Raw genomic sequence first — 21254 nt, forward strand, 5'->3', positions numbered from 1 at the left:
GAGGAGTGGAGGCGGTTGAAGGATGAATGACCGAGTCGAGTGTGATATTTTTGTGCACTGAGTTGGTGTTGTGTGCTGGACTATTTAAATAAACCATGTGTGCTTGGAACACTCGGTGTCGTTTCTGTCTGTGGCCGGGCTATCATTTACAAAATACATTTCTGGGGCCTCATGTATAAACGGTGCGTACGCAAAGAAATGTTGCGTAAGAACTTTTCCACGTTCAAATCGCAATGTATAAAACCTACACTTGGCGTAAAGCCACGCACTTTTCCACGGTACCTCATGTCTTGTCGTACGCAAGTTCTCCGCTCGGTTTTGCAGACTGGCGGCACCCAGCGTCAAAGCAATGCTACTGTTCCTGTGTGATTACTCATTATTTTCATGACGCGGCTTTATAAATACACAGAAACTAACTGCATATTGTTTATTAGTGTAATGCATCTGATTGTAATTAACTTGTAACAATATAATGGTCCAGGGAATAGCCGTAGTATTCCAAATACCATAACTGCTTTAGCGTTGTTACTCTCACTTCACCTTCTTCTTCTTCTTCTTCTTTCAGCTCCTCCCGTTAGGAGTTGCCACAGCGGATCATCTTTTTCCATATTACTCTCACTGCACGACTCGGAGTATTTATATCACTGTATCTGAGTGTGAATCACAGCAGCAGCTGATCGGAAAGAGAATTATCGGTATACAGCTTTAAGGACACGCTGTCTCAGCCACTGCAAAACGTTTTAAAGCCTTTCCTGTACGGACCTCGCGGTTCAGAAACAGTTTAATCCCAAGAACTTTAAATGCACTCAATCAATTGCTCCTTGTAGAACTGTTTGTACTTATAAGTACAATCACCCACTGTAAACTTGCACTACAGTTATAATATCTCACAACCTGAGCCACTTTATAAAGCGTATTTACATATGATGCGATATCATTTTTAAGGTGAAATGCAGCAAAATATGTTTGTTAAATTATACACATAAAACTTTAACTTCATTTAAATAATCTATATTCTTCACTGGGAGTGTCGTGAAGGATAGAATAATTAAACATGTACTACGAAGATATTTCAATGTTCTTTAAGCGTTTTGAAGAATCGGCGCTAAGCTTACAGATGGCTTAACGTCTATTACAGAGCTGATTGTGTGGCGATCGGTTACTTGGGAAAGAAAAGCAAGGACTGCAGTGGCGCCACTCCAATATATATTGAATATAAAACAGAAAAGAAAATAACAACACAGCTAAAAGCAGCGACAAATTTCGACAAAAGATAAATGCTTGTCATGAGCACGAGGCTCATGAAACACATGTTTAATAATGTGCTTTAGCTCCTATCATCATGAAAATGACATCACGTATACATCTCAGTATTTTAGTTATTCAGAGAGCTGTAATATCACAAATGTAATGGACTCTGTGTCCAGTTGGAGGAAGAGAGCCAGTTTAAGAAGCAAGTAGTGATTCACACACATAGATCACATACGAGTAGAAGATCAAATACAAAACAAAGCATTTAACGTGCTACTTTAATTACGATGTAATTTTGAGAAACTGGTTAATTAAACGATTTTAAGATGAAGTTTATAATGTTCTACTAAATGACAAAATAAACTACGTGATTAAAGTGGAAAATTCGAGATTAAAGTTGACATTTCGTGCTTTTTCCCCACTGTGTGCCTTTTTTCTCTGTACCCTAATAAGCTTTCATATGACACTCAGACAGTGGGCTTACAACTCTTCTTTTCACGGCAACTTTGATATGTGACTTCTTTTTTATTTCCGGCACTGTGCGATTTTGTGAATGTGAGCTTTCAAGTTTCTCCAACACGCTATGTCACTCGATCAACTTCCTTTTGTTGATTATACCACGGTTTATTTGAACAAATAGTATGATTTTCCTTTGCCTCCACTTGCTATTCGCTGAAATTCCCCCCATGCTTTTCCCATTGTCTTTTCACAGAAGGCTGCACTTAAGGGTGATTTATATTGATTTGCATATTCAAATAGGCGTAATTCTGGGAGGATTTGGGGCGTTACATAATCGGCGTGCACGAGCGTTACTTTTCACGGTGATCGGGATTTATGTAGCGGAAGAACGTGGAAGTTGGAGTACGCACAGATTCCTGCATCTGGATTTTTCTGTGCGTAAGCACATTTCGGCTTTTGAGCTTACGCCATGTTATAGTGCGAGATCTACGCACGGTGTTATACATGAGGCCCCTGGAGAGAACTTGCTAAAAATGTGGTAGTGGATAGCAGCAAAAATAAACCACTGAAATGGCTGCACCCATGGAGTTTCTTTCTATAAAGCCATTCCCAATTTCTTCCAGTTTGTGCACTTTAAATGTTCACAGTTCAACTGAAAATATAAGCAAAGCAGCAGTTTGCTGATTAGCCACATTTATTTGAATTGTCAAAGCAATTTTAACAGTAACATTTCAAAAATGTACGTCTTGGGACTAACACATGATTCAGTTGTATTGGAGGGGTGTTCTGCTAGAGTGATGTCAACGTTGTTAGGCTCATTTATTGTTTTGGTTGCATTGACAACAGAAATCTGCACTTCTTGTTGCTCTTCAATATCATTAGCAAAAATACTATACTAATCCCTCAGTCAATGGGATTTCTGTTCATATCCTTCTTACTGGGTGTAATGGCACACCATCTTGTTCAAATGCATATTTTAGTGTTTATTTGTTTTTGAGAATGTAGCTGCCAATTCTTTGAACCTCACATTTCCTTCTCCTGTATTATTATAACTAGGAACGACAGAGACGACATGGAGCTGGCAGCAATGCACTGTTCACTTTCAGCACTAGTCCAGTGACATTTTTTAAATACTAACAGACAGGTTTTTCCCTTCCAATATGTTGTGTTTATTTTTAAACACATGGCATGTGCTCTCTGCACACATGATAAACATTTATATGCTCAATATGGGCCTTTTTGGGAGATTTTTCAGCCATAGACAGATTATCCATCACAACCAGGCCTGCTGTCAGTGAAGGGCAACGCTGTACTTTGCTGTCTCTACTTTGAATTCTGCCTTTATGGGGCCTTGAATTATTTTAGAAATGTTACACTCGATGAACTGTCTAATATTTACCACCCACATTTAAAGCAAATTTATGGATAATATATACCCTGACCATGCAAGACTCATGAAGAATAAAGAAATCATTGATAATCTGTATTTCACAATTCTTATTTTTCCTCACTTCTCTGTCCCTGGTTTATGTTTAGTGTATCTTGGCACACAGTATTTAATTATCACAAAGAATTAATGACTCGTATGCATATTCAACTTACTTGCTGGAGGAACAATATCTAAACTTGATTTTCGCTTAGAAACTCTCTCAATCTCTTCCACATCCCCATCTTTCCAAAATCTATCCTTTTGAACGAGCTGGTCGTTTATTTTGCATAACTCTTTTAAATGTTGTAAATTCATTGCCGTGTTGTTGAGAACGAGACACCTCTGCTCACACTTTTTCAAAAGCTTCTGGAGGTTTTCATCAGAACCCTGAACGTATTCTTCAATTGTACTCTTGAGACGACATCCCTGGGTGAAAACCACCATCATATTTCCTTTGTTTCCATCCAACATTTTTTCAATTATGTTAGCTGTTTCTGAGTCTTCCTGTGTGAAATTGTCCACCTCCACCATCAAAAGAAACAAAAAAGGGCCTGGAGGGGCCATTTTAACATCTGTTTGAATTTTATCTGAGACTTGCTCATTGGAAAGGTGAGAACTGAAGAAACCTGGAGTATCGATGACAGTGATGTGCCGACCACCTCTCACCCCATGAAATATTTCACAGTGTTCAGTGGCTGATTGTTTGGCAGGATCAGTCATGAACCCTTCTTTCACAACCACACTGTTAAATAAGGTGCTCTTTCCAATTCCACATCTTCCAACCAAGACCATCTTCAGATGTGGGAATCCTTCATTGTCAGTCTTCTTATTATAATCCCTGCAAAACAGTATATGAAGACTTTATTTACAAAAAGATGTCAAAAAGTAACTGTGATGTACCAAAAAGACTTCTGGTTTTCACTAAAATTTTACTTTTAATCATTTATAAAAACACACAGTGCTTTGGTTAACTGATGACAAACATTGATAAGCTCAGCTATTTTTGACGTCAGCGTCTGTGTTGGCTACGTTACGTCTAGACATACATTTCTTGTGGAAGCAGCTTTCTTTAGTAAAATGATGAAATCTGTGAATTTTACAGGAGAACCAAAGAATCCAAACTGTTAACCTCCAGGCTATGCATAGTTGGGATTGCTTTGTATGAATTAAAAGTTATGTAGACTCTAAAATGGGCTACTCGTTAAAGGAATGCTCAATCTAAAAATATTCCATTTTTAAAATTATTTACCCCATGCAGTTTGTAGTGATGGGCAAAAACAATTTTTAATACCATGTTTTCATGCGGAATGGAAATATAAAAGAGTTTACAATATAATACAAGCCAATCATGATTTATGATGTGTAACAGCAAACAATGGGAAAAATATCCATGGAAAAAAAATCACATTTCATAATCTACATGTCAGTTAAAATGTGCAAAACACGTGCTAAAATGTTATTAAATTGATACTTCTGGAAAAAATCAGCATGCATTATAAACAGAAAACACAAGTCACATGGGATTGAGTTTTTGAAAAGAAGATCTGCCTCTCCCCCTCAGTCATTGGTGAAGAGTCCTATCTTCTCCCTCATTCAATGGCCAACAGCTCTATCTTCAGTTCTAAAAGTCAGTCCTATGTGACTTGCAATTCTCGTTTATGGTGTGCGCTGATTAAATCATAAACCTTTTTTTATCTCCACTCTGCTTTATTTTATTCTGTTATCTAAACAGGTGTCATCATTGTGCACTGGCCACTGCTGCTGCTGCTGCTTCATAAATTCAAATACCACTCCTGATTTTTGTCCCTGATGAGTCTGCATGTTCTTCATGGATTTGTCTCCCACATCTTAAAGACATGCAGATTGGTTAAGTGGTGACTCCAAACTGGCCCTGTGTATATATGGGCATGAGTGGACCCAACAGTGGACTGGTGCCCTGCCTAGGAGAGTTCCAGCCTTTTGCCTGGTGTGGATAGAATCAACTCTGGCACCACACACCCCTGAGTTACAATAAGCAGGTCTGTTGCCTGTCAACAGAAAGAATAATCAGTCATTAATATTTATTAAGTTTAAAACACTCTAGTCACAGAAATATAAGGTGGATTTTATTAGTCTTAATATAACACTTAGGTTTGCTGTGTTTTGCTCTACTTATTTGATTCCTCAAGCTCCTTTATGGAGAGAGGGACTCATTCAAATTAAAGATTAATATTTCAAACGCCATAATAATGACTTTACTCTGTAATGGATTGGTATTACATCAAGAGTGGGTTACTGCCTTTTCCCTTTAGCATCATACTGGAAAGAACTCAGAAAACTGCCTGTCAACAAAAAGAATATTCAGTAATTATTATGTATTGTAGTCACAGAAATATAAGGTGAATGTTCTTAGTCTTAATATTACAATTAGGTTTCCTGTGTTTTGTTCTACTGATTTGTTCCTCAAGCTCCTTTAAGGAGACAGGGATCAAATTGTGATGACCTTACTCTGATGTATTGGACCAAGGCATCATAGAAACTTAAAAGATGTGGCGGCCTTCTAGAAGGCTGCTTTTTCAGCTGCTTCTGTGATGGAAGGACCAAGGGACGGAAACTTAAAATAAGTGGCAGCCTTCTGTTGTTATGCACCTACAATCTGGAATAGCATACCAATAGAAATTTGCCAGGCTAATATGGTGGAGCACTTTAAACAACTGCTAAAAACCCATTACTTTAACATGGCTTTCTCACAGTTTAATTTTAATGTAACCCTGATATTCTGTATATGCATTTAATTATCTTTTTTTTTTGTCTCCAAAATCCATACTAACCCCTTCTTTCTCTAATATTCTTTTTCCGGTTTTCTTTGGTGGTGATCAGCGCCCCCACCACCTGATCAAAGCACCGTGCAGTCCCTACATTGATGGATTGAAGGCCAGATGTCCACATGACCGTCATCATCTAATTTTTCCACATGAAGCCTGAAAACCATGAGAACTGATTGAGATCATTGATGTTAGGTAGAATGCCTAGTGGGGGCTGGGTGGTCTTTTGGCCTCAGAATCCCGGCAGATTTTGTTTTGTTTTTTTTTTTCCTCCAGCTCTCTGGAGTTTTTTTTGGTTTGTTTTTTTCTGTCCTCCCTGGCCATTGGACCTTACTTTATTCTTTGTTAATTAGTATTGCCTAATTTTATTTTTATATTTTTTCTTTTTTCTTTCATCACTTTGAGCTACATCATTTGTATGAAAATGTGCTATAGAAATAAATGTTGTTGTTGAGAGCTTGCATGGGGCATTACTTCCCTGGAAACAGCAGTGGGCACCTTCCCCTGGGTTGCAGTAGTGCCATGAGCTTGGAGCTTGGAAGCTCAGCCCTGTTGGGGTCCGTGGCCACCGCCAGGGAGCGCATGGAGCAGAACCCTTCTCTGCAGGACTGCCACCACATCCAGAAGTGGCCCTATAAAAGGAGTTGCCTCACTATATTCAGGGAGCCCGAGTCAGTAGGAAGGTGGACAAAGCTTGCTAGAGGAGGACAGGAGGTGAAAGAAAGAGAAAGAAAAAAGAAGAAAGTAGTGCTGTTCACTATTGTACTTTTGGTACCATGTTGGTACTGGGCAGAGGTGGGAAACAAGGGAAAAGCATTTCCCACAGTACAATAAAAGCCACGTTTGTTGCTACACTTGTGCCTCTCTCTGTTGTGTTTGGGTGAAAGGGTAGCTGTGTTCAAACCTGGTGATCACAGTGGCCAAGAAACAATAATCCTATTTACACTTCGTGTTGGAAGAGCTTAGACTTTCAGGTCATCTACAGTGGTATTCAATTAATTAATAATGAAACTACTTTAATATTGTTTGAGTTCTAGTCTTTCACCTAGGAGGGCAAACAACTTGTGCTGGATGTCTCGTGTGGTTCATTGGGTTTATAGGGTCAGTATTATCTGTATTACACTTTAAAGGTGGTAGAAAAATACAATTGTCTTGTAAGGGTACAGTTAACTGTAATATCACAGCCTTCAGGTGTGTCACCATTTGAAGACTTGATCTTCATTTAAACAGTATCTATGGATAAAGGTGATATATCGCAAAACATGCCATATTTACATTTTTTAACCCATTGCTATTATTTAAGCAAACATAAATACAAATTTCACATGTGGAAATAGCAAGTACACCCCTCCATAAATCAAATACCTAAATTTAGAATTATTTAAACCTCAAACAATTTGTTTGGTTTGCTCTTTCTTGTTGAAGTGTGCGTTATCACCAAGCCAAGATCAAAACAACTCTCTGAGTCCTTTAAAAAGAATGTTCAAGATGCCTATGAGTCACTTAAAAAGATCACCAAATATTTGGAGATCAACTATTCCACAATTCGGCAGATCACCTAAAACTGAAGACTGCAAACAACTGCCAGTTCTTCAGTCCAGGCTGCCCCAGCAAGCACAGCCCATGAGCAGAATGTAAGATGCTGAAGGAAGTCTCCAAAAATCCCAGAATTTAATCAGGATACCAACAGGTAGCTCTTGTGACTGCTGATGTCAATGTGCATTAGGCCTACTACTAAAAAGAGGCCACACAAATTAGATCTACCTGGGAGGCGTGCCATGAGGAAACCTTTGCTGTTCAGGTTGAATATTAGGGCAAGACTGAAGTTTTCTCATGAACTTCTAGACAAAGACAGGGACTTCTGGAACAATGCTGTCTGGACAGATGTGGCAAAGACAGTTACTTGGCCATAATACTAGAAAACATGTCTAGCAAAAACCAAGCATGGTATTTGAACAGTTGAACTTGATACCCACCGTAAAGAAGGGTGGAGCAAATGTTATGGTTGGTGTTACTTTGCTAAATCATGACCAGAGCTGCTAAACATCATGGAATCAACTAGGCTTGAGGATAATGTGAGGCCATCTGTCAGAAGACTGAAGATCATCCAAATGTGGACCTTACAACATGACAATGACCCAAAATGTGCTAGAAAATCCAAAAAGAACTGGCTGTCAATAAAGAAATGGAGGATTCTGGAATGGCCAAGTCAAAAGCCCAGATCCGAATCCCATCAAGATGCTGATGGGGGGAATCTGAAACAGGCTGTGCACACAAGACACCCCTCAGACATCACATAGCTGAAAGATGTCTGCATGGAGGAGTGGGAAAAGCTTTCTACCAATCAATGTCATTTACATGATCAGTACATCGTTTATGTCACACAGTCAGGCAGAGGTGACAACCTCTGGTTAAAGAGTCAAGTGTCTTAGTCACAATGCAGCACCACAAACTTTGACATCCAACACTTAATATTTGCTAATCTAATACTAATACAAAAGAGTTGTATTTTGCAGTGTCGGTCAATTTAAGTTAAACTTGTCTATGTTTGAATCTTTATGACCTTTATGGTTTACTTTACCTTCAGCCTTCAAAAAGATATCAGAATAGGAGTTTAAGGGATGTAGGGAGCAAAGGCACAGATTTTGAAATGTACTTTACATATTAGCCCAAGAATAGTAAGAATGTCGTCACATGATTTCAGTAACTGTTGGATATGGCAATCAAAAAATAGAAAGAACAAATTGCATAATAAGAATACCAGATATCCATTAATATCTACTATGGCACTCCAACTCAGTAAATTTTAACTGAACAGACATTTTCCAGACTTACTCAGCAGCACCAGCTTCACTTAAAGGGAAACAAAAGTTCACATAGTTTAGTTTTCTTAACAAATCCCAAAGATGAGCACGTTATGTCAACTGGCAAGTCTCAAATTCTGTATGTGAGTGTGCCATGCAAAAATAATCTGGAAAAGTAGCACTGGTAATGGATACATACATGGATTATTACAAGGCTCTTAGAAATTCTAAGAAATTTAATACACATTCAAATTAGTTTGATACTGTGTAAGCATATTCCAGGAACGGATATCTAGTATCATCTCAAAAGTAAGCAAAAATTGTAAGATGGAGTTAATTTTAGAAATTAGCTTTTCAAAGAACACAATTTTCCCAATTATAAAAACATTTTTAACAAAAATCAGTTGTTTCATACCTCTTCCTAAGTTTTCACACAATATAAAAGACCTGCTGGGTTCACGTCAGAACAACTGCTTTTGATTTCTGACGCCAGCTTGAATATTTTTTTTTCCAGGATAGATTACCTTTGTGCTTTGTGCAAAATCTTTAAATTTCTGCTTGAAGTTATTTAATGTGTTACTTTAATAGCCAATTGTAGTCCACTTTTCTTTTTTTCACACCATGGGCTACATTCACACGTGGACTCATTTTGAGTTGGTGTTGTAGTTAGTGCCTTGGCAAATGAAATATAACTTGGTTTATATCATGTGTGGAATGGTTACCTTTAGTTTTCTACTTTTATTTCCTGTATTTCATTTTGGAATGGGGTGCTTTATTTTTTGTTAAAGGGACATTTTTCTGCTATGAAGCCTTAACGTAATTTCTAATAGATGTACTACAACTACCTGTTGGGGTATTTTTCTCATAAAACACAAAGGTGTGAGCTTATTGCTTACCTGCTGCATTACTCAGAAAAGTCACAACTGATCCAACAAAAAATTGAGAGAAAAAGTATTAGAAAATTATCAGAGCCTTGGGAGGTCAGAGGTAATCCGTGGAACTCGAGCACATATTAAGGTCCTATATCTCATAGTTAAAACTCCTGCACACCATTTTAGACCACCAAAGATAAATGTGACATGTTTAATTGGTTATTTTGGCAAACATACAAATCAATGTAATTTCAGCGCCTTTCTTTGGTAACCTTGTGTATGTGAACCTCCCTTGAGAGACGCTCCTCCTTACAATTGTCTCTCTGTAAAACCTGCTTCTCAGACTGTCTTTATTTTTGAGGCGCAATTCTCACCTCCTATCCACTTTCATACTTCCCGTCTTTGAAGGCGATGCTCTCATTGTGCCTCCTACACCTTTACTCCTCCACTTGTGTTTCACACTAACACTTCTTCTTTCATTGTGTCACCAAAGCCAAACTCACCAATCAGAATCCTCTGAGGGACCGGACACATAAACCTTAGTGTTTTATTATATAGTAGATTAGATATTATTATTGCAATATTAATTGTGCATGTAATTTCCCTATAGATCTATGTATTTATTTGTTAGTTCTGATTTATTTAGCTATGTAATATTTACTACACCTATTCCAACTTTCAGTACATAAACATCTCAGGCAGCTTAATTGACTAACTCAAGGCCACACATTTATCTACACCATTGTGTAGATTGGAGTTCTGGTGATGGAGTTGTGTCAAGTCAACATACTGGACATTTTGTTGATTTAATGTATCCAATCACAGCTCTGTCAGGTGGTCTTTTCCTGACTCAGGGTTTGCAAAAGGTCAGAAGGCATAGACTTTAAATGGTGGCACTTCATGCTTCAAGATGTTACCCAAATTCTACAGTGGCAAATGATGGTGCGTGATACAACAGACAGCACATATCGGTACTACAGATGACAGAAGCCACAACTCACTGGAAGAGCAGCCCTAATGGCCCGTTAGGACATTTTGGAAGGCAGTCGAGGTGAACATGGACAGCTCTTTGGAATGTCCACTGGAATGTCCACATTTACTTCACATGCTATCATTGTGTTTATTGCTTTCAACACATGAAGACTGTAGGATTGGGGATGAAAGGCTGGAGGATAAATTCATTCTATCATCCCCTCAGTCAGAAGGGAAATGATCAGCCAACTCTGAAAGGACCAGCTAAAACCTAACATAAGTTACAATTTTACTTGTGCAATTAGTGGCTTTGAACCCCACTCAACTCTTAACCTCTTACCTATTGTATTAGATATCAAGTTGAAAGTTGAACCTGCGGGGAAAAAAATATTCTGATTACTGATTTTATTGCATTAGTGAAAATCTTTAGCCCTCACAGAAATGATAGTATTCTTCTTCAGATTAAAATGATTTACAAGTCTGGATGTAAATATACATTTTAGCAAACCCAGTATTTTAGACTTATTTTTGTATTATAAAGGCACTATAATAACATGCTAAAATAAAACACTTTTTCACAGTATACTTACTTTCTTCCTTTTGGTTAATTTCTGATTTTTCTGTAGTAATGAAGAAAGAAAGGGAAATTAGTGACTGGAGCTGTGATTCCATTATATTTACAAGATAATAATAAATGAAATGCGTACAGATGGGGTGCAATTAAATCTCCTGTGACCTTGTAACGGAGTGAATGAAGTCAAGATTGGAAGGATGTCGTTTGATAATCAGACAAATGTTTCTGATAATTAATGAAAGGTGGAGATACCCTGAATTTGGCCATCACAGTGTTGTATAGGATCACACACCAGTCCAAGTTTAATCTTAATTATAAAAAATGAACTAAAAATTTAATACCAAATTCAAAAGTCATGACGCATAAAGGGAAGTATGACATGAATAAAAAAAAACTACCATTTTCCAAAAACAGTAAATCCTAATGAATTCCACTTTGGTCCTTGTGTTGTTTTATTTTTACATGATTCTTTTAGGTTCAATATTTGAAATATAGAACATTTTTTTTCCATTGTTCTGCTGATGACACTCAGGTGTATTTGCCACTAAAATCTGATGAATCACTAAACTCCATATTTACTTGGTTTGAGGATATTAAGCAATGGATGTCAAAAAGCTTCCTTCAGCTGAAACTGAAATCCGTGCTTTCATTTAAAGACCTAGAGATTGTTGTGGATGCATATATTTCTTCTCGCCTTGACTATTGTAATTATATCTATTTGGGTGTTGGTCAGTCTTCCCTGTCCCATCAGCAGCTGGTCTAAACTGCAGCAGCTTGCCCCCTGACTAGAAAGATGGTAGAACACATATCACCAGTGCTGCCCTTGCTTCACTGGCTTCCAGTAAAATACAGAGTTCACTTTTATAATTTGTTTGTAAAGCACTTCATGTTTTGGACTCACAGCATATCTCAGACCTCCTTCACCACTACTCCACCACTAGACCTTTGAGATTATCTGATCAAAAACATCTTTACATCTCATATTCTCAGCTGAAGCTTAAGGGTGATTGTGTTTTTTCTGTGGCTATGGGATAGTCCACCGTCCTATATCCTAGTCTTCTGACACAACTGATATTTTTAAATCTTAGTTACATTTTTTTTTCTTGTTGGCATATGGAAATGCTTGAAAGTAGCACTGTCATATTTTGATTTTATTCTCTTTAATGGTTTGGTACGATTTATTCTTATGCTTATATGTTTTAATTAAATTTTTTCATAGCATATACAGTGGAACCTCGGTATACGTCCTTAATTCGTTCCAGACCCTTTGACCAAACAGGACGTATACCAAACAAATTTTTCCAATAAGAAATAATGGGAAAATGATTAATCCGTTCCCATGAAAAAAAATCCTATTGCTATTGGCATATTATACATTGATGGGGTTGTATAAAATAATTTAAACACTGCTTAATACTAAAATACATAAATACAAAAGCAATTAAATGAAATAAATGAAAATTTTACCTTCCTTTACTTTTTAATAACATCTTTGTTTTTCACAATCGTAGATACCGTCGTTCTCGGCAAACGGTATGCAAAGCCATGTCCCGGATACGCATGCCACCTTCATACTTTTCAACAATCAATTCAAATTTACATGAAAAAAACACAAAATCACGTTGTGACGATGCGGGTTTGCTGTATGCTCCCATCTGCTGCTGGGGAGCCCTTGAACCCTACACCGTCGGTAATGTGCCTCACTGCTAACACTCATCGGTAAAGCAAGGGGATGGTGAAAAAGTGCAAAGTGCTATTATTAAAACAATTAACAAAACAAGGTGTTCAAATTAAAGTGCAGTCTCCAAAGTTCCAATAAATAATCCATAAAATCAGAAGTGAAACATGGAGGTTAAAAACAATAGAAAAAAGTCTTCTTAAAAACAACAAAGTTAAAATAGAGCAGGAAGCATTCTTTAAAAATAAAAAAAAACAAGAAGAAGCCCGGTGCCTTTTTACCTGGCGGCCCCCCTGCTTCTTTCTTTTTACTCCCCTTCAAGCCAACTCGTACTTCTGTTTATCAAGATAAGCAGCCCTCTCTCACTCACTCACTCACTCACTCACTCACTCGACCTCCCGTTCTTTCTTTTTACTCCCCTTCTAGCTGACTCACGCTTCTGTTTATCAAGATAAGCAGCCCCAGGAATAATCATGAATGAGGACGGTCCCTCACAAGTGCACTTCAGTGAGAAACGCCCACATCGCTAATCGCCCTGACAACCTTCAGCCACATAACCACCATGCCCCCTCACCAAGCTGCGTGCGCGGTGAATATTTATTTTAAAGCTGGACTTTGACAGGAGCTGTGGACCCGCTATATCACACACGTGAAAGTTCAGAGAGAGATATAGCGCGGGTTGTTCACTGAATGCTAGCAACTGGCGCACTAACGCTCGTGGGCAGTCGTGGCTTTTTCTCGAGAGAGGTAAACAAGGTTAGCACGCGAGTCGTATTCCAAACAAAGGTCGTATACCAAGCAAAATTTTTCGTGTCCAAACAGGACGTATACCAAGTTTGGACTTATTCCAAAGCAGACATATACCAAGGTACCACTGTATATGTTTATTTATTGATTTTATCCTGAAATTGTTTTTGTTCCCAGTTTATGAACAGCATTTTTCTCAGCGCTAAGGTAAAGTCATCTCTGATGGAGGATCGCAGGAATCATCTGGTACAGGGGTCCTCTCATCAGATTGGCTGGCCCAGTGCTGACTCAGCTGTGGAATGGCCAATAGGAGGAGACAGCTTGATGGCCGAGGTCTCCAGGACTCTGAACAAATCCAAATCCTATTATGTGATATCATCTAGTGATGAAGTCTGCTGTGTACTTGTAATATTTCTATTGCACTATTATATTGTATTAAGGATTACTTGTGTTATATTCTCTGTATTATGTTGTATTGACCCCCTTCTTTTTGACACCCGCTGCACTTCCTGCCTACCTGGAAAGGGGACTCTCTTTGATCTGCCTTTCTCGAGGTTTCTTCAGTTTTTTCCCTACAAGGGTTTTTTTGGGACTTATTCCTTGTCTTCTTAGAGAGTCAAGACTGGGTGGCTGTCAAAAAGCAGGGTCTGTTAAAGCCCACTGCAGCACTCCTTGGGTGATTTTGGGCTACACAATTATAAATTGTATTGTATTGTATTGTTACATGTGCTTTATAAATAAACTTTTGTTTGATTTTGATTGATTAATAATCTTTTTTAAACCTTATCATGAATCATATAATTTTCATTACATATTAACAAAGTTGGACCTGAATATATGTATTAGCAATCATAGTATTCAAGATTTTTTTTAATTATACAGACACTAACCTAAACATATTAAGATACATTTTTTTAAATGCTTACTTTGCAGATGGATATTCTCCTCCTGATCAATTTCCGATTTCTCTGTAGTAATGAAGAAAAATAGGTAAATTAGTGAGTGAAGCTGTGATTTCATTATCTTTAAGAGATAACACCCATGAAACACAGAGATGCTCTCTTAAAAAATCAAGGTGTCAGAGCAGATCTTCACATTAAGGAACCATTTTTGGTTTCCAAAAGACCCATCTACATGAAAGCTCCAAAAAAACCTTTATTTACGTAGTTCTGCAAGAACTTCACAAATCATGAACAGATGATAACAGATATGTGAAATATCAATGATTCATGATTTTAATAGAATTCTCACTGCATACAACAACTCAGGCTAACTTCAGGTTTTCTTATTCTGTTATGACCTGCTAGGTAGCCTGCCAAACATTAAAGATTTCAGCTTTTTTTCCTAAATATTAGAAAGTTTTTCAAAGCACAAATATCTTCTCAGAATAAAACAGTTCTTTCTCAAGCAGTGGGTCTATGAAGACACATACATCCCAGTAAAGTACCATAATGTGCCATTAAAGGACCAGCATTTTTAAGAGTGTGGGGTGAAACCAAATCAACCATGACCTTGTAATGGAATAAATGAAATCAAGCTGGATGGATGTTTTTTGATTCGCAACACAAATGTGTCTGACATTTAATAAAATGTGGAGATATCCTGAACTTAACAATCACAGGGCTGTTTAGGATTACGTCCAGCCCTGGTTCAGCATGATTAAAACATGAACTGAAAAAATGATCATCATATTCAAAGTCATAATAAACTGAAGTATGAAACGAGTAAAAAAAAAAGTAACATTTTACAAAAAAAATAAATTCTAATGATCTTCTCTAATCCCTAGTCCTTATATGACAAATCTTACTATTTCCCATTATATATTTACAAGGCTAGATACGAATATGTATTTTAGCAATTACTTGAATATTTCTTTTAATTATAAAGACAGTTCACTAAACATTAAAATACATTTTCTTTTTTATATTTACTTTCCAAATGGGTATACTTTTCATGTTCAATTTCATATTTTTCTTTAGTACTGAAAAAACAAAGGGAGATCAAAGACTAGAAAAGAGAGTCCATTATCTTACCGCATGAAACATCTACAGGATAGTGTGAAAGCGAATCTCCCATGACCTTGTAAGGCGTTAGTGAAATCAACATGGATGGATTAATTGCTTGGAGTTATCCTGAATTCAGACAGATTTCAGATTCTCCTGATGTCTCTGTAAACTTGTCTTTAAGGTTCTCCTGTTCACCTCCCATACCCCAAAGATAAGTGTGCTCAGTTACTTAGAAATTCCAAATTAGCCCCATGTGGGTATGCATGCGAGTATAAGCGAGTCCTGAAACACAGAGTTTGTTCACGCCGAACATCTGATGCTTTCAGGATAGGCTATGCCCCCTTTAACCCTGAATTTGGAAAGAAAAAACAGATTTTAAAACATGATATGTGTGTGTCAATGTACATTTATATGTATTATTTTTCTGGAAGTAAAAATTAATAATATGGATGTTGCAGTGCAGAGCAAAGAAGTGAGCAATGTGACTTGTTTACATACATTTATCTAACTGTTGCTCTTATTAAAGTTTAAAATAAATGGTCATGAAATATGTCAATCATATAAAATTGCCAATAATGTACCTTTTACAGTTACTGACATCCCAAGGAATCACACAATGAAATTAAATGACATTTTGTGGTGTTGTTTAATAAGCAGCAAGGAAAACCAGCCATGCCGACACTAAATTTATCTACATCTGTTACTAAATAGTAGTTATACTCACTAATTATGGGAATGGAGACATACTACATGCTGATTATTACTGTACATAAAAAGTAAGACTTTCACTGGCTCTATAAACTTAAAAACCTATGCATTGCAAATTACACATTCAAATTTAAGATGTTCTCTATATGTCTGCAGATAACGAAGATCAAAAAAAACATTTCAAACAAAGAAATCACAGGGTGTCAAATCAGGGGAGTGTGGAGGCCATGGCAATGGTACACCACGACGTGTCCATCTACTTGGAAAGGTCCAGTGGCTATAAATAAATAATCTGTTAGTATTAACATAATTTTGACTCACCCTGTATATAGAGATATAATATATAGCCAATATTCAGAAAAATATAATTGCGAGATATGTTCAAGGTAGTGTAAAAAAATGGGAAAAGCAAAGCCTTTTTTAAGTATTTTTGACAGATTAATTTTTGTTTTGTGGTGTTTTTACATGCAGAATTTTTGAAGACAAAAAAAAAAATTATTAAATGAATATTTTTATTAGGTTCATTTAATTCTATTACCACTACAACATTGTTACAATAAAATGAAAATATAGTTAACAAAAACAAATATTAAATGACAAACAAATAATACTGTGGGTTTTTCATGATAAAACTGTCGGTTGTTTTTACGGAGCACAGCAGGAACGCTCCAAGCGTCAACTGGATGATAACATACATACAAGAGTGCAAGATTGTTACAGTCTGCTTTATATATATAAAAAGATATATGGTATTACCTTATTTCTATAATCTTTGTTCTTATGAATAAATTGCATTCTGTTTGTTAATATACTGTAAGCATAGATTGGCTAATTAATACCTAGGCCTCCCCAATACATAGAGAAAGGTAGGAATATCAAAATGTCATATTTATTATTGTCATAGTAGTCAAAAGCAAAGTCAATACTTAAATAACTGACTGATCAGCATCAACACATCCATTCCACTTCTCCAGAAAGACATGCAGAGAAGTCTTGGCAGGCGACACAAAAAGAAAGTGTGTAACTTCAAAAGGTAATTAACAGGTAAATTAACTGGTTTTGGGTTTGTATGATCTTTTGTATCCTTTATAGTTACAGTGCTATATAGTGTATGGCATAAATGTTGGTCATTTATAAATTATCAGGTTAATTTCACATTTTTTCCTCATACTGATGTTAAAATGTTATTAACCTGCACTATGCCAATCAAAGCCTTCTTAATATACTGTTGGTCCATGTCGTGTTATTGTGAAAGTTGGCTTTCTCATTTTATTGATTTACAGTCTTAAAGTTAACCTGTTCATACTGAGCTGAAGAATCTTGTAATCTGTAAAGTAACACCCCAGTAACAATAAGAACTTTTACAAATATCAGACAATTACTTTTAATTTTATACTCACCCACAATCTCCCAATCATCAACGCCACTATCATCACTTGCAGTCATAACCTGAACATATAACAACAGTAAAACAAAAAGTCAAACAATGTGTGAAATGTCTCCTGTATTCATTATTTAATCACTGTCAGACTGGCAGATGGTACGGCCTAGCTATACTAAGACATTGCACTGTAAAATGAAAAGATGCTTTTTATTCGTCTTCACTTTTCTATTAATCTGTCTACCCATCAGTAAATATGCAAACAATTATAGTAAACATTTTATAAGTTTCCTTAAAGAAAATCAGGAGCTGTATGTATCTGACTTCATGCTGTGTATTTAAAACAGACTCAGGATTTCACTTTGAATATTCCAAAGTGACTCTGCTTATGGCAAAAAATCAATTATGTTTACCTGTTTTTCAAACCAATGTTTATGTATGTATGCTGTATACAATAATATTTACTGTGGTTATCAAACTAAGATATTTACAATGTGTTATTGTTTTGAAAAATGTATGTTTTTTATTTAAATATTGATGACAATAATATGTAATATTTACAATGGTGAAGGTGAAAAATATCTGACATGATTTGCCTTCATTGCAATATTAACTTCAATAAACTCTTACATTTTTTACATCATTTGATACCCATGCATATATGTAAAGTAGTCTTTCTGGAATACTCCTACCTGAGATTCTTCATTGATCATCATCTTCTTCTTCAGGTTCTCATTCTCCTTTTGTAGCTCTTTAATCTTTCTTTCCAAGTCCCGTTTGTCCCTCTCAAGCTCTTTAATTCTCATTTCCAATTCATTGTTCTTTTTTAAACACTCAGCTTCTTTCCTCTTCATCTTACTGATTTCATTTTCCAGCTTTTCATTAGTCGACTTAAGATTCTTATTTCTCTGTGTTAAAATACCATTCCTCTCAATCAACTCACTGATTATAATTTGTTCATCTTCAGTATTCTTCACCTGGTCAGTTTTCTCCACATCATCTTCACCATCCTGTAGCACCTTGTTACTTCTTTGACGCTTTCCATGCTCCTTTGACATCTTGCATTTCTTTCCTTCACACACCGCTTCCATTGTATTTGTTACTTTGTTGTTTCTTTTTAGCTCTGCTTAACTTGGCCTTGGATCATAACCACTCTGCTTCGTAAAATAAATAAATAAATACAGAAATAAATGTGTTTATATAACATTATTTATGATTAGGCAGGGCTGTACTGACAGACTTAAAAATAGCTAGTGGCCTGTCTGGACAGCTGAATGGTTAGGAGGACAACACAAATCTCCTGTACATAAAGTGACACAGTAGGCTCTTTTTCAGGAGGCTTAGATCCTGCACGTTAGTCGCTGCAGCAATGAATGACACAAACAGTCTACAGGAAGGTGTACTTCACTATGATACGATCTGCCAAGGGAGTAACACTACTAAAATGGACACCGTACTGTAGACATTTGTCAACAGGCAAATATTTTCCATACAGTATATCTATTTGTACTACGACTGAGCAAATTTGGAAACTCATTTTGGTTTTTTTGTAGTTCTGACAGAGCCCAGCATATGTCGGTACAACTGATGCTCCAACAATGATGGACGGATTCAAAGGCAGAAGTCTACGTGACCATCATCATCATCAAGCCCTTCCGTGAGAACCCTAAATCCAAAGAGGACTGTTTCATTTATGTTAGGTAGAATGCCCAGAGGGGACTGGGCTGTCTCATGGTTTGGAATACCTACAGATTTTATTTTTTCTCCAGCCGTCTGGAGTTTTTTTTGTTTTTTCTGTCCCCCCTGGCCATTGAACCTTACTCTTATTCGATGTTAATTAATGTTTATTTATTTTGTTTTATAATTGTGTCTTTCATTTTTCTATTCTTTAATATGTAAAGCACTTTGAGCTACTGTTTGTATGAAAATGTGCTATAGAAATAAATGTTGTTGTTGTTGTTGAACTGTGGAGCAGCTGAAGATTCCTTTACATCCACACGACAAACAAGCGAAGAGCTGGTCAGGGGGAAAAAAAAGATGTCCACACAGGTTTCAACTTACTACAGTACAGCTGAATTTCAATGTTCATGTCCAATAAAGAAGCCGACTGCCAAAATATTTTAAAACTGACAGTGTATTTGTTTTAGCAATTGAATTTACTGTATATAAAAACACGTAGGTATTGCAGAAAATGTATGGTATAATAATCATGGACAGCGGAATCGGGTGGCAGTAAGGCTCCGACTGTTGGGGTCTGTTTTGGTTTTATTAACGATAAAATGTTTGTTTTGCGTTGTTATTGAGCTACTGGACCTGCAGGGGGCGAGGCGGAGCGAGTGCGGTTAAGGCGCTTCAAATAGAGATGTGACGAACAGGTCCCTTTCTTAAAGGGAAAAAAAAAAAAAAGAGGCCAGTACGGCTTGATAGTGCGAAAGAACAGCGAGTCCGTTTGAAGAGAAAGAGGTGTCAGAGCATATACTCTTAAGTTTGACAGAGAGGAGATGATCACGGTCCCTTTCTTAAAGGGATAATAAACAGTCCTTTCAAGGACTATGAAACAGCTGCTAGCGTTTGTATCAGTCCTTCCTCCGCCGTATATTTTAATGCTTTATTACGCGATGGCAAAACATTACTATTTATTTCTCGGCAAAAATGAAAAACTATGAGTTTTTGAGGGGTCAGTGCAGACTCAAACACTAAGCAACTAAAATAATATAGAGATGCGAAAAATTAGGAGAATAAAGTACTGCAAACGTCATTTCAGTTATTCTATGCAAATAACAGAAAACAACGGACATCTTCATGCCTCACACTGCCAATGTCGACATAACGTGTGCACGTTCACGAAAACACCACAAGTACAATAAAGGAAAGAGATAAATCTGAACTCCAAACATTTTGGAACAATAAGCTAAATAAATAATAAAAATTGCAACGATTACCGCATTACAAGTTTATCAGTGTCCAAGAATCCAGCCCAGCGGTAAACTTCACTGCTGCAGCCTCTCGACTGGAAGTGATTGTGAAAACCTCTGTAACTTAGACACAGGGGTGAAAAAAAAAAAAAATACAAGAATCACGTGGCTCTTCACCTAAGAAAGCGCATCATATTGTAGTTTATCAAAGGCGCGGAGTTAATCAGCATAGCTGTGAAAGCTGAAGGAGAAATATCCTGTCAGTGATCGTTGATCAAACAACTCAAAATACTGCACATGTTTAGGAAACTTATTTTTTGATTGCAGATTTTGTAAGCAGTTATTCGTACTACGAGCCCAGTCAAAATGAGTTTGAAATCACAGCATACGAAATAAACTAAATGCAAAAGTGGTGAACGTCTATGTTGAAGGTTTACAATAAGTTAAACAAATAAACCAGAATATGTTTTTGAATAAAGTATTTTGTCTGTTTTTTGAAAGATAAAGAAAGAAAAGAATGCATTTAGTTTTTCAAGCGTGGGGTAATAATTGCTACCTTAAAAGTGATTACTGTGACCAGCTTTTTAATTATCAGTATATTATAAATGTGTAAATGACAATACACATGTAGCATACAATAGATTAAAAATCCGA

General features: G+C 36.7%; 2 protein-coding genes across 3 annotated transcripts in view; both read right to left on the reverse strand.

Moving 5' to 3' along the window:
- Positions 1–4060, reverse strand: part of LOC120538127 — a 56730-nt gene extending 52670 nt beyond the window's left edge. The window contains exon 1 of the mRNA XM_039767561.1: positions 3313–4060. Within this exon, the coding sequence (XP_039623495.1) occupies positions 3313–3931 (619 nt within the window). The 5' untranslated portion in view covers positions 3932–4060. The remainder of the gene's footprint in view (positions 1–3312) is intronic.
- Positions 4061–9241: 5181 nt separating this feature from the next.
- Positions 9242–20701, reverse strand: LOC120536891 (uncharacterized protein PFB0765w-like). 2 transcript variants are annotated; one of them, XM_039765434.1, is made up of 7 exons: positions 20628–20701; positions 18378–18839; positions 17705–17753; positions 14517–14558; positions 11182–11211; positions 10932–10964; positions 9242–9676 (listed from the first exon to the last, which is right to left on the reverse strand). In XM_039765434.1, exons 2-7 carry the CDS (start codon positions 18774–18776, stop codon positions 9633–9635), a joined length of 597 nt encoding a protein of 198 aa, XP_039621368.1. In that variant the 5' UTR covers positions 18777–18839; positions 20628–20701; the 3' UTR covers positions 9242–9632. The 2 variants fall into 2 exon arrangements, with proteins under 2 accessions (XP_039621368.1, XP_039621370.1); XM_039765436.1 differs by having other exon boundaries at positions 18378–18842; positions 20628–20696.
- Between the last annotated feature and the right edge of the window lie 553 nt (positions 20702–21254).

The sequence above is a fragment of the Polypterus senegalus genome, chromosome 10, assembly GCF_016835505.1.
Source record: "Polypterus senegalus isolate Bchr_013 chromosome 10, ASM1683550v1, whole genome shotgun sequence".
NCBI classification, from domain to species: domain Eukaryota; kingdom Metazoa; phylum Chordata; class Cladistia; order Polypteriformes; family Polypteridae; genus Polypterus; species Polypterus senegalus.

Coding starts and splice junctions, on each gene's coding strand:
- LOC120536891 (XM_039765434.1), bottom strand. CDS start 18,776: ATGGAAGCGGTGTGTGAAGGAAAGAAATGCAAGATGTCAAAGGAGCAT. Junction 14,559..17,704: donor TGATGATTGGGAGATTGTGG/GTGAGTATAAAA, acceptor TCATTACTACAG/AGAAATCGGAAATTGATCAG. Junction 10,965..11,181: donor AATTAACCAAAAGGAAGAAA/GTAAGTATACTG, acceptor TTTTCCCCGCAG/GTTCAACTTTCAACTTGATA.